General features: G+C 35.9%; 1 protein-coding gene across 2 annotated transcripts in view; it reads right to left on the bottom strand.

The window, feature by feature from the left end:
- Window positions 1–14563, bottom strand: part of WDR26 (WD repeat domain 26) — a 37941-nt gene that overhangs the window by 15204 nt on the left and 8174 nt on the right. For both annotated transcript variants that reach the window (XM_019716064.2, XM_074316948.1), the window contains exons 4-8: window positions 13926–14062; window positions 10526–10623; window positions 9262–9418; window positions 4654–4792; window positions 223–363 (exon numbers count right to left, since the gene is read on the bottom strand). In XM_019716064.2, the coding sequence (XP_019571623.2) occupies window positions 223–363; window positions 4654–4792; window positions 9262–9418; window positions 10526–10623; window positions 13926–14062 (672 nt within the window). The remainder of the gene's footprint in view (window positions 1–222; window positions 364–4653; window positions 4793–9261; window positions 9419–10525; window positions 10624–13925; window positions 14063–14563) is intronic.

Here is a 14563-nt window from a genome sequence, read left to right as displayed (position 1 = left end):
TGATCATTCTTCCAAAAGCTCTATTATACGCAGCATAATACTTAAATTTATAAAACATCTGGACACTTGGGTTCCATTTGAAGAATTACCTTTTATAAGAGATACATTACGGTAATTTTGGGCGCATGGCTCTGTTCTATAGCTCAAGGATAAAGGTATAGTGAAAGCGTGCAGCGGACTATGCTGTACTTAAAGGCTACACGAAGGATGGAACTTGCTCACTTGTACATTCCAAAGCCAAAGCTCAGAGCAGTCATCTGGGCCACACGCAACAAGATAGTTGTCATCGGGACTCCATGCAATATAAGAAACGCCATAAGCATGTCCTTCTAATGTTTTAAGCAGTTTTAGCAGGTGTGTATCCTAGGAGGGAAAACACAACTCAGTTAACGCCCATCTTCAAGTCACTGTCTTTTATGCCACAAGAACTTCAATAGCTGCAAAGATGTACTCTGAAATTCTGAGGAAGTGTTCACAATTTCACCAATTTTCCCCCCAACTGAAGCTCTAACAGCTTGCTTCATAAAGACTCATTCATGTTGCAACATTTATTAAACATCTACTGTATACAAGGCATTGTGCAGAAGATAGAAATATAAAGATGACAAGGAAACAAAAAAAAAAAGGTAGGTATAGTAAGAGCTGCCTCTCATTTATTTTTTAAACAGCTGTAAGATGTAATTTGTGTACTATAAAATTCACCTTTTTAAAGTATACAACTCAGTGGCTTTTAGTATATTCACAGACTTGTGCAATTACCACCAGTATCTAATTTTACAACATTTCCTATCACCCCAAAAGGAAACCCCATACTCATTAGTAGTTATAACCCATCCCCTCTCCCTACAGCCCCAGCAAACACTACTCTCCCTATGGATTCGCCAACTCTGAATATTTTATATCAATGGAATCTTACAACACATGGTCTTTTGAAACTGGCTTCTTTTGCTTAGCATGTTTTCAGGGTTCATCCATGTTGGAGTATGAATCAACATTTTATTCCTTGTAATCACCGAATAATATTCCATTGTGTGGATAGACCACATTTTGTTTATCTGCTCATCAGTTGATGAACATTTAGGTTGTTTCCACTTTTTGGCTATTATGAATAATACCACTACGACTGTGTATGAATTTCTGTGCAGACCTATGTTTTTATTTCTCTTGGGCAGATACTGACCAGTGGTACTCCCGGACCACAGGCTGTTTATATTTTGAGGAACTGCCCAGCTGTTTCCCAAGTGTCTGCACTATTGGACATTCCCACCAGCAGGGCCACCACTTGTTTAGTGTAATCAACATTAGCACTGTTCACAAACAGTATCTCATTTAATTCTCACACATCTAAAAGTGCTAAGTCTTCTTCTCCTCTCCTGTATCACACGGAAAGAGATAAAAGCTTAGAAAGGTTAGACATTTGTCTCTGTTTAAAGGTGGGGATTTGAACCTGGGCTACCTGACTTGAAAGCAGATACTCCTGAGCTGTGCAGGATGAACTGGAGAGTGCAAACATGAAGTGACAAGTGACAAGGCTGTAAGTGAAAAGCCACTTAAGATTTTTAAGCCGGGGAATACATGATACTCAGCTTTAGGAAGAAAACTCATACAAAAATGTGGAAGATGAATCAGAATGAAAGGACAGGATACGGACACCCTTCAGAAGCTAACATAATAGCCAGAGTTAAGACAAAAGGAGGTCCTAAACTAAAATAGGACTGCAATTAGTCAGATAAAAATATACTTGGGACAAAAAATTGGTATGACAGAACGAAGACAAAATACGTTCAAAGACAACCTCCAGATTTGTTTTAGGGGATATGGATGAATGTGGGAATAGAGAAAGTGGGAATTTAGCCAGAGGTGGGAAAGAACAATGAATTAAATTTTAGACTTTGGTCTAGAGTTATTAACACCAGTTTTGAGCCTGGGGGAAAATTCTAGTGCAGTGATTTACAAGTAGAAAAGGGTCTGGAACTAGTCTGATTAAACTAGGTTGGGAATTTTTTTCCCAGAAATGTCACTGAGAAATAGATAAGCTTACTGAATTTTGCCTCTTTACTGGGTCCTAAGTTTATCAGTCATCCAATTATTTAGTCCAAATTGCCACTGTTTTGACAAAATTAAATAGCTAATGCAACTACTTCTGATTCTTCTTTGGGAGGGGGTCAGAGGCACGAGCAATCTGTGTTAGATCATAGCATCGTGAGACCAAATTGGCATCATTCAATAAACGAGTCAAGGCTCAAGATATCCCAGGAACAAACTCATTCACAGTGGTGCTTCAGAGCTACACAAACATTTGCTTCTGAACTGATGACAAACTACTTTAGAAGCATTTAACTCAAAAACTAGTTGTTTCGTGGACTGTAATATAAAATAATCTTGTAAAAGATAAAGTTGAAAAAAAATGAGGATATGACTGTTATATGCTCACAAGTCGTGTCTCTATACTAACCTTGCAAAGGTGAAATACCATGTTCATGAAATCCACATAACTTTGCTTGGATTTTGACAGGGGGACTGTGCAAAATTCTTGGATTTGGGGCAAAGGTAACAAAACCTATTAAAGGAAACTAGGCAGTGGAATCCTATCAACTCAAATCTTAAGTTTCTCTATGTATTCTTTTTTCCTACCCATTAAAAAATAAACACACAAAATACGTATGTAAGATCGCTAATTTTCTTACAAGTTTTTCAAATAGTATTTGACATAACAAAATACCATCATACCAAACTAAAACCCACTTTATCTCAGATTGGAATATAAGCACTAACTCTGCATTTCCCAAGCTAATATAAAAGCCTTTTACATGTAACATCTATTAAATTCTGTATAATCAATACTCTGACAAAAACTCTGGGAAATGCTTGCATAAAAGTCTAAACGCCTTAGCAAAGTATACAAGAGCGAGCCTCCGTGATCTGGCTGCTACTGACTTTCTGCGCAGCAAGGCTCAAGGGAGGTGCTCTGCAAAGCTCCTTTGTTCTTTCCCAAATACTTTATATACACATACTGTATGATACTTATTTCAGTGTTGGATTTCCCTTTCTAAACTCTACATTCCTTTCACAGGGGTTCTTAACCTGACACCTACAAGGCATCAATCAGGGATAGAAACAGGGATCTTTGAACTTAAATGGGAGGAAAAAACACACATCTTTCTTTACATGAGCCATGGGCTGAAATCCAGTGTTTCCTTCAATCTTGAATGCAGGCACTTAACAAGGTTGTACTAGGTGATATATTAGGCATATTAGTGTTACTATATTAGATATTATATTAGGTAGTATTAGGTGATTTTCAATAAAAATCTCAAATATTTTCACATATTACAGTTGTTGCATATATCTCAAAATATTATTTATGCTCATCGCTACTTCAAAATTTTCGTAGTTATTAGATCTGCTTTATCAGAATTTGTTATTTGACACATTATTTGTTAGAATTTGTTATTTAACACATTAATAAAAAAGCAACATATTATTATACTGTATCTCTTCTTGTACTATTTTGATAACTGTATTTCAATATAATCGGGTTTCCTTAGTAATGAATATACAATACATACTTGGGCTTCCTATGCGTTTTGGTTTGTATATTTACTGAGGAGGCATCCATTGGATCATCAGACTGCCAGAGAAGTGCATGATACAAAAAAAAGGGTAAAGAATACCTGCTTTAAGGCAAAGAACAGCTATTTACCTTTCGTCCTTCATAGTATATTGCAGGTACACAAGAATTGACACATGCTCTCAAACTTGATTCTCTGATTTTTAAAATATTTCCTTCTACAGATCCTGGTCTTTTTTTTTTTTTCAACCTAAGAGCCCCAAACATTATCCTGGGCTAATATCATATTCTAATGTAAATTTTAAAATCAGATTATTCACTTCACAATTTTAGGTGAAAGGCTCTGTAAACCAAGTATTATCTCCTTAACCTGTTTGGAGTCATGTATTTTGTTGATCGCTTGATAAATGTTCAACTGGCTGAAAGAAACGGAAGTACTTATTTCTACAAATCTGCACATCACCTGGTTATAAACAAAGGCAAACCTTATTTTAGAGAGAACTTAAAATTTTAAATCCAGAATACAAACTTTTCATATGTATCACTGGACGGAGAAAAGGGAGCGTTTTAACAGAAGTTCAACAAATTACACAAGCCCACGAAGGGTTTCAGGAGGCCAAATGGTAATGAGTCTTTTCTGACTTGTGACATAATGGACATCGCATTCATCTGTAAACCATGCATTAACAAAGATACAAATTGGCAGAGACACTAAGAGTGGTAGGTCTGGGATAAAAAGGGTCTAGGCTTTGAGTTTATCTTTGCTACTTACTAGTTGTGAAAGCCTGGACATTTAACTATTATGTCCATTTCCTCATTTGAAAAAAGATTTATTCAGAGGAGTAAATTAGACAACGCACACACAGAGTTAGTACAATCACTAGCACGTAACACTCAACAATTTTGATAATGGTAATCTATATATATATTATCTAGACAACATAGAGGCAAGACATGACAGATGACAAAAAATGCTCTTGGAAAAACTATTTATACACGCATATTTTAAAAACATACACTCAATCAATTACATTAAAAATTGTCTCTTTTTGCAATGTAAACACTCATATTGGAGTACATACCGGATCAACTTGCCATATGATAACTGTTGTATCTTTTGATCCTGTTGCTAGTTTAGTGCCATCGTTAGAGAATTTACAGAACCACACTTCATTACAATGCTCTGTAAGTATCTGCTGAGTATAACATGGGAACTGCCTCCTAAAACAAATAAGTCCACAAATAATTATTCTTTCAAAATAGATTAATCATAATGAAAAAGGTTAAACAACTGATAAAACTTCTTTGAGGATCAAAAACTTTATGAATGCATTTGTAAATCAAGTTTATATTGATACGTGAAAAAAAAGAAAATATTGTAACATTAGTCAAGACAGTCTTAGGGTAAATCAGTAATCTAAAATCTGCTTCAGTTTAAAATTTATTCTTTTTTCCCCCCTTCTCAAGATTAAAAGAGAGGTAAATTATCCATCACAAATTTTTTGGGTCTAATTAAGTCAATTCATATAAATAAAAATTAATAACCAGGGCTTCATGTGTGTCTGTATAAATTGGCTGGCATCAGGTTGTTTTAGAAGAAATAATGTATATTTTCATTTATATAAAAACAGCTTCGCATACCAAAAAGAGAATAGGCACTTCACTCAGACAAGTCTGGGTCATAAGCTTTAATGTCTTTGGCAAGTCATTTAACTCCTCTGAGCCTCAGAGTATTTATAGAATTCCTTACACGAGGATGAAATAAAAGCATGAGATGGTGAATATAAAGCATTTAGACTGAGTCTGATACTTAGCTAGTACTTCATAAGTGGCAGTTATTATTATATATTGAGGGCAAGGAATTCTATGATTAACTTTACCAAGTTAAAGAGGAAAAAGTTATCGTAAGAATGACCACTCTCATTAAACACTTTTAAAAACCATTCTAGACCTTTCCAGTTTCTACACCAGCACTGTCTCACAGAGCTTTCTGCGATAATGAAACTGTTTTTAAAAATATATGCTGTCAATTCACTAGCCTGAGAGGTAGTATGTATTTAAAAATAAATTAAATTAACATTCTTTACTTTATCTGGCACACATGGCAAGCTCCCTTAACAGTTGGGTATTTGGAAGCAGCTTTAAACTTTCAGACTGTCTAACTATAAATTACTTTAACATTAAACTATTATTCTGTATTTGAACTGAAACATAACACTGGTTGACATTCATGAAGCACTTACTAAATGCCAAGCACTGTGTTACACGCTTGATACGCAGCATTGCTAATTCTCAACACTACTTTGCAAGGGAAATAACATCCCCATTTTCATGAGGCTCAGAGAAGGCAAATAACTAACAAGATATAAACTGATAAATAACTAAACTAGGATTTAAACCTATGGCTGACTCCAAGGCCACATTTCTTTCAAAATATCATTTTTAAATTGTATTTAAGACAACTGTTGGATAAAAATTGCAATCAAATAAGTACTTTCCATATCAAAAATAATTCCCCCCCTCCTATCAGTAATAATCACTACTGATGTCATTCATTCAGTGAGAAACACTTCATATCTAGGCATAAAATACACAAAAATTCAAATGGCCAAAGTTGAGCATAAATGAAAAGATACATCTAAAATCAGAGTAGCAAAATGTCCTTAAAAAAGGACTGATTCATAATCAAAACTACAGGACACAAATCATCCAGTCTATTGACAATCAGTCGTATCTGAATGTCACCGAAGTGGTATTATGTAAATTGTCATTATTTTATCAAAACTTAATATTTTAAAAAGACTAGTTAACAGCCCCAGCTTATTAAAAGCCTAATTTTAGATGTATACAAGTGATAGTTTATCTGTCTCTGATTTCAAATACATTTAAAATTTTAGATGGTATAAAAAATTTCAGCACCTTCCCAAATAAAACTAAATAAAATGTAGCATTTTAAACATTTGAATCAAACTGAATCTTAACATTTTAAGTTTCTAAAATATTTTGTAATAATCCTTTACTAAAAAATTAACATTTATGAAGCTACCTGTGGAAACATCCTTCCATTGGTTGCTGGTGAAAAAAACCCCACAAAATGATTAAAAAAACAAACCAGGCTTTAAAGAAAAATTATAGGTTCACTGAAGCATAATCAATTCTCTATTCTCCAGAGAGAAGAGAGAAAAGCTGGTATTTAATTTCAATGCTAAGATGGAACTTCTGAAGATAGCTTTCTAGTTTCAATGCTAAAATCTAGTTTCTAAAACTGAGTAAAGCAAATCATAAAAAATATCAACTTTTCTTTTGAGGAGCTCTAGATGAGTATGGAATACTAGGTATTAAATCAAAGTCAGGTTCTATTTTCCCAGTTTAGCAATAAAGGGCACAATTCACTCTAAAGACTCTATATACTGCCTTAGTTAAGCCTGACATCTCCCTCCTTAGTGTTTTTAAAATCTACCTTGAGAGTAAAAAGTCAAAGCTGACTGACTCCTGGTTTTCTGGCTTGGAGAAACCAAGTAGATGGTAGCCTTTCACTGAGATAGGGAGTTTAAGAGCAAAAGCAGACTTTCGGGGACAGGTGAGAGGAGGGAAGTTCTGTACTTGCCAAGCTGCACTGAAGGTACCTGAGCAACACCCACATTGTCATATCAAGGTCCAAAGCCTTGGAGAGCAATTCTGTAGCTGTAGCCCTGGGAGTCACTAGAAGCATGCAAGGAGATAACCTACAGGAGGGGCCTAAAGAGTAGTCAGGACTAAAGCCGAGTCTGGAATGTTTTTAGAACTCAAAGGAAAAGTTTCAAGGCAAAGTAGTCAAATGCTATAGAAAGGTCAAGACACAGGCTGGAAAGTAGCAAATGGATTTAATAAAGATGTTCCTCACCAACACCCGTCACAATTCTGGTGTCGTGTTGGCTGCACGAGTCCTAATGCTACAGAAGTGTGAAGGACAGGGAAGGACGTGGATATTGCGAATGTATAGTGGGTGACTCTAAGTCGGCTCTAAAGCAGAGGTGGGGAGGGGATGGTAACCAGGAGGAGCATCAAGCAAAGTTTTGTTTTGTTTGTAAAATATTATAAAGCCCTTTCAATCCGTGGTTATCTGAAGAGCAAGCATGCTTTCATTCCTATGTAAACTTCAGAGCGCTTTCTCATAGGTTTATAGCAGGCTGCTTCTTGATCTGAGGGTTGGAAAAAGTCAGACTACATAGTTTCTCTCATTTACTTTCCAAGGTATTAGTAGAGAAGTTAAAGAACTTAGGAAAAATGTAGGTTACACTGTCACAGATTTCAGTTTTCCAATGGGAAGGCAAGCTCTTAACATAAGGACACCTCTTGAACAATAGTCTACCACAAATACCTTTCAGTGTATTCCACCAGCAATAAATTCAAGAACCAAAAGAAGATTTGGGTTCACAACTGCCTTAATTTTCACACTGATCTCAAATTTCCTAAGGAGGCTATGAAATATGAAACCATATAGTCTTTTAATCTATTATCTCCTTCCACCTCTATTCCATTAAAATGAAAAGACTTAAAAATTCTCATAAGCAAGTCAAAGAACAGTGTTAGAAGAGTAAAAAGGGATCAAGAAAAAGGATCTCTAATCACTTCTTGTAGAACCTTTAAGACATGCTCCAAGTATTTACTCAATACTTGAAGATAAATAACACTTGTAATTTAAGGCCAGAAGCTCAAATAATAATAATAATCATTTTTTATTGCAGTTGGGGAGGGTGAGGTGAAAACGCCACTACATATGAAAGTAGTTTATGCACCTAAAAAAATTACCTTAAATCATAGTGCATATATATAATTTTTATGGTTATGCAGAAGTTTCTCGCTTTTCCAAAGCTCTCACACTTATATACTTTTGTCTTTCCTATTCATGCTCCTTTCAGTAGTTCTTTGACGATGTTTGGCAAAAGAAACCAACCACATGTACTGCAGCTGCTCATATTTGGTTCACCAGACCCAAATTATTTCCTTCCTGGAGTTCGAAAGATTTCACAATTTGTTTTTCAGTATCTTAAAAATCAAAGCTCTGCTATAATTTTGGGGATCATTAAAATAGTAAGGACATTTTTACTCAAAATACTCCTAACATCAAAAGTGAAGCCTAAATTCTTACAGGTTAAATTATGTACATGGGTAGGTATAAAAACAAAATCCAAACCAGAAAGTTAATACCTGTTATTCTAACCATTTTTAGTTTAGGGGCCATCTCCTACTAAAAAGCATAACTTTCACTAGGAAAAAAGTATTTCTATGATCTTTATGGGCAGAGAATAATTTTGGCCATAGTTAAAATGGCCATAACATCCAGAAAGAGTCACAAGTGATCTCTGGCATCCAAGGACAGCAAACACTTGGCTCACTCACATTCCCACACAACATCACAAGTCCTTAAAATATGGCCAGATACAGAAAATGACCAATCAACCCACAGACAGAAAAGGAAACATAGGTTTTCCAGCTTCAGTGTACTCGGTATGGTTTTACCACATAAACATACATCTCTCAATTTTCAACTTCAACAGTTCCACTTTCAGTTGTGAACAAATGCTAAATCAGACATGAATTGTTTTATAGCTACAGGACAAAACTCTGAAAAGAAAACATTGTAATAAACTTCAAGTTGAGCCTATAAAATGTTAGCCTACTTCAGAATTTAAGAAGTTTCCTCTTACCTACTACAAACATGATCTATAAGCAGAGACACGGAATCCAGATTATTATCAAGTTTGGTATTGTGATATAGGCACCGATCCCTTTGCAGTTCCACCGCCTGCCGCAGGAGAGTCTGTAAACGCCGTGGGGGAAGCATCACTGATGGTGGTAAATAGGCTTTAATAAAAGATATTTTTAAAAAGAGAAAAAAAATTAAAAAAACAAAACAGCATGAACTTTTACTTATTTAAAAGACATCTGCTTGTCTCCTGCTGCCCCTGCCCCTGCCCTAATAATACTGTGTCCCTTAGGTAGAGCAGCCCTGGGCAATGTAACACATGAGCTTTATGGATGTTTGTCAGCAGCTAACAGATATGTTGTCACTAGAATGGAATATACTTGAAGAGGAGGGCTTTAATTTGTATGTGGATTTCCTAAAAAGCAAACAAAACCAAAAAAGCAAAAAATAAAAAGGTGGTGACAATGAGAAGAAAATCTAAAAAGGATTGTGTAAAAGATGGAGACAATGCATCACTGAAAATATGACAAATCTCCACTTAACAAAGAGCAAGCCAAAGTGCTGGGACAAGTCAAATTCTAGGCTCCACCAAAGTGCTTCTGATACCAAGGATACTGTAAAATTCAGGGAATAACTGGTGTTTTGATATTGATACTGATCTATTCCGATCCTTTAATGTCATATCCCTCCCCAACCACAGGCTTTTCTGATTCTTAGGCTTTCCATCCATACCCACTTCAACTTGAAAACATGAAACATAGAATAATATGATTTAACCAGAGAGGGAAAGACCATCTTGTATACAAAAATGTGGCAGAAATGAAACCCCTACTCTAATTTGGAAATTATAGAACATATTTGGGGGAAGAGTAAAATAATTTACCTAAGAAATATGGGCCTTACTATTGAAATCAACAAAATATTTAAAACACTCGTGGTCTAAAGCTACTGTTTACCTGTTTTTTCCTGTACCCACAGCACTTTCCCTCCAAACAAAATCTCAAGGGGAGTATCACTACACAAAACCAAAGGAAAGAGAACTGCTCCGGGACCAGCAGCCTCTCCCGACTTCTGAGGTTAGCATCTTAGACTCCACGGCAGAGTTTGAAAACCTCTGGTTTAACCTCTGTGTCTCTTAATGAATCTCCCAGCTCCTTTCCCCCAAATAACCACTCGATAAGATTAAGTCTAAACACAAGTCTTCCTAATTGATTCATAATATCTAATCCAAGAGAAAACACAGAAACCCAAAAATTAAGACTCACTCTGAAGTTTGTCTAATAGTTTGGATCGGGAAGCTGTTCCTTTGCCTTCCCATTCTGCTTTTGCACGTAGGTCTTCTGCATGGCTACACATCAGATACCTAAAAATATGACAGAGAAAGAACCAAGTATCAAACCCATTTCTCTGATTAAACATAACTGAAAAATACTGATTATACTTGGCATATCTAGTTGTTATTATTAAGTTGGTGCAAAAGTAATTGCGGTTTTTTGCAATTATTTTCAACCTTTTAAACCGCAATTACTTTTGCACCAACCTAGTAAGAAATATGGATCAAGAATTTCTAGAGTAGACCCAATTCATTAATACAACCTGGCACCTGGATATAATTACCAAACTGTAATACAACAGGAAGAGCTAAATATATATTATTATATATGTTGTCTCAATAGAATACTTATATTTACTGTCCGTATCACTATCAATATGCAGCCCACACTGTGTGCCAGACACTGTTCTAAGCAGTCAACATCTACTACTTCATTAAATATTCGTAACAATCCTGTATGAAATATGCACCATTATTCTACTTCTATAAATGAGGAAACCAAGGCACAGAAAGCTTAAGTAACTGACTAGGGTTAAGAGGCAAAGTATGAATGTGGTATAATTGGATAACCATCCTGTGTCATCCTGTGATAGGTATGGCGATCCCAAAGCAGAAAATTTGGGAACTGTTTTATTACTCACTATATATGCCGGAAGGAAGCATAAACACTAAAGTTCATGGATTCTGGAGAATACATGAGGGCCCCCTGCTGGAAGTGTGGCCCTGACCTGGTTCTGGCTCTTCATAGAAGAACGGGCTTTAAAAGTAAAAGAAGTGAAGGCATTATTGAAACATGGCGATTAGACCTGGCAAGTTAACTCTCCTGCTCTTTTGTCTCGTATTCTGTTCTCAGACCAATCTGTTCTTCTCACCTGTAAAAGGGTATTGAACAGGGTAGTGAGGGTCATATAAGATGGAGTATATGAAGTACCTGGTCACCAGCTGGTATACACGTAGAGCTTAACAAATGATAATATAAGTATCAGAAACCTCTGTTAACCTGTGGATCTTAATTGCATGCATAAAGCTCATTGTATTGAGCATCTAAATAATTTAATAGCCTCTTATTCAACAGCAGAACTACTTGCCCTCTTGCTATTTAGTATACAAAGTGTCTTAGCTGATGAGAATAACTTACTCTTTTTTTAACAGTATGAATAGACTTAAAACACCCTATAATAAGCTGGGTATTACGAAAATTTGCCTTGTAAAATAAGTTTTGGGGAGTAAAATTTATTATCAATAATTTTATGGAAAATTGTTTACTTTTTCAATTTTGCAAAAGTAACCTACAATTGCTTCTGTGCCCTTTTGAAAATATACATTATACCTTAAAGTTTTAAATGAATGTTTGTTTACGGTAAGTCACATGGTATAACCGAAAACACTGGACTGAGAGGAAGAAACCCTGGGTTCTAATGCCAATTCCACACCTTGTCATCTCTTGGCCATTTCCTTTATGTGAAATATTCAAGGGATAAACTTGATGAAGTTGAGTATGGAATAAAAAAGACATGATTAAATTGTATGTGCTGTTACCAGAGCAGAGAAAAATTCATTATGTGAATGATATTTAGGTAATACAGAAATCAGATACCTTATGAAAGAGGTAATCAAAACAAGGTAATCAGTCGGGTACAATATTAAAATATCCAGCAGAATTTACTATTGCAAGATGTGGTGGGTAAAGACCAATGCCTCTGGAATCAGTTAAACCAGGCTTTGAATCTTGGCTCTCTGATTTATTAGATTATCTTCAACTGCCTACTTCACTTCTCTGAAGTACAGTTTCCTTATCTGCAAAAACCCTAAAATGAACTCTACACCTCTTTGGGCCTATTCTTTTGTATTTGAAAACTCACTATGCGTCAGATATTGTTCTAGATGCTGAGGCCCTATCATATAGTGACAAATGCCATAAAGAAAAAGAGTTGAAAACAGAGTGATGTGAGACAGAATACCTGGTGGGTGATCTCAGGAGAGGACATTTAGGCTTTAAGATAAAGGGGACAGGCAGTACAAATGCCTTAACATTACAGTCACTAGACAGTAATGAATGAGAAAGAGGATCAGGGACCTGTGGGCTTGAGCAGAGATTTTGGATTTTAAGTGAACTAGGAAAGCCAGTGGAAAGTTTAAAGAAAGGGAGAGAAATAAGACAATACATAGTTTTACTTATGTATTTCTGTGGCTGCTGTGTGAAATATGCATTGTTAAGGGAGGGAGAAGTATTTATGGCTTAACTAGGGTAGAAATTGTGGTGATGGAGAAAAATGAACAAATCTGGGATGTTTTGGAGTTAGGCAAATACATGTCAAAATTAAATGATTTTTTTAAATGCAAAGATGAGTGAAGTTTTTTGTCTGAATGAGTGGGTAAAAGGTCTTACCATTTACTGAGATGAGGAAACCTAGAGGAGGAACAGGTATGTGGGGGTGGGGTGGGTGGAGGGACAACTGGAATCAAGAATTTTGTGTTGAACATGTAACTATGAGGCACCAATTAGACATCCAAATGGAGGCTGTCAAGTAGGCTATTAGATATACACATTAGGAGTTCAGATGAGAGGGTGAATTTAAGAGCCACTGGCATACAGCCGGTATGGGAAAGCATGGTAGAGTGAGATTACCCAGGAAGAGTACCGTGTTTGCCCGAAATTAAGACCTAGGCGGACACTCAGCTATAATGCGTCCTTTGGAGCAAAAATTAATAAGACCCGGTATTTATATAATATAATATAAATACTGGGTCTTGTATTATAGTAAAATAAGACCAGGTCTTATATTAATTTTTGCTCCAAAAGACGCATTAGAGCTGACTGACCGGCTAGGTCTCCTTTTCAGGGAAACACGGTATGTAGGCAGAACAGAGGGGAGGTCCAGAACCAAGCCTTTGGGCACTTAGGATTGATATGAAAATAAAATGACAGTGTGTATATTAAATGCTTAGCAAGGGCCTGGTTACAAGATAAGTATACATTAAAAAAGAAGTCTCTATGCATCAATACTGGAAACTTCATTGCTTATTGTTTTTACAGAATATTCTGCCATAGGATTTTTACAGATTATTAAATGACCTTTCAGTAGCAATACATATTTCTTCTTCCTTTCACCCACTTAAATATCTCTCTATTCTAATATAAAATGCTTCCCAGGATGACAAAAAATAGTTTGTATACATATAAGTGTATCTATCCAGGCAAATATTACCCAGGAATTTAGCAATATTCAGATCTTGGAAAAATGTCAAAGAAATGTAACTTTGGAATGGAAACCTTGATAAAAATAAGAACCCTTCCATCAGCCTGGAGTCTGAGAACTAAGCTTCCTTACCCACTAAGAACATGAATGCGCTCTGTATTGTATTTCAGTGGCGTCAATTCACAGCGTAGAACCTGAAGTGCCTCCAGGACCTTGCCATCCTCCAGGTATTCCAGGTACTTCTGCTGCAGCAGCAAAAACTTCATCCTCTGACATGACAGAAAGCAGCAGTCAGGGGAAAAAGGTTGATGGAAGGTTCAGAAAATGTTTGTGCCTAAACAGAACAGTAGAAACCATTCTACTATGCCCTTTGACAATAACTTTATAAAGCTTTAATATGACTCAAAATATTTTGGTTTACTAGAGTCGCAGTAGATTAAATGTGACTTTGCTCAATTCCACATCTTAATAAAACTGCTTTGAACAAATAGTCTCAAATTAGATAAGATCATTAATGACCAAGGCATCAAAACAGGAAAAAATAAATTCTGCCCTCCACACATTCATCTAGAATTTTGTTTGAAAATTTAGAGCTATTCCAAGTATTCTAAATTTGTTTTTTTAAGTCTGACTTTTTAATAATAGGGCACTGGGAGGTGGGGGGGGGGGAGGTTTATACAACAGGGTTTGAAAAGATTGCAGAAAATCCAGTTAATGGAGGAATTATTTAAAAGCCACAATGTGGAAGACTAAGTGGACCAGAAAACAGA

This window comes from Rhinolophus sinicus, linkage group LG12 (assembly GCF_036562045.2).
Source record: "Rhinolophus sinicus isolate RSC01 linkage group LG12, ASM3656204v1, whole genome shotgun sequence".
Lineage (NCBI taxonomy): Eukaryota > Metazoa > Chordata > Mammalia > Chiroptera > Rhinolophidae > Rhinolophus > Rhinolophus sinicus.
The sequence above is the reverse complement of the archived record's forward strand: the minus strand, read 5'-3'. Positions and strand labels throughout refer to the sequence as shown.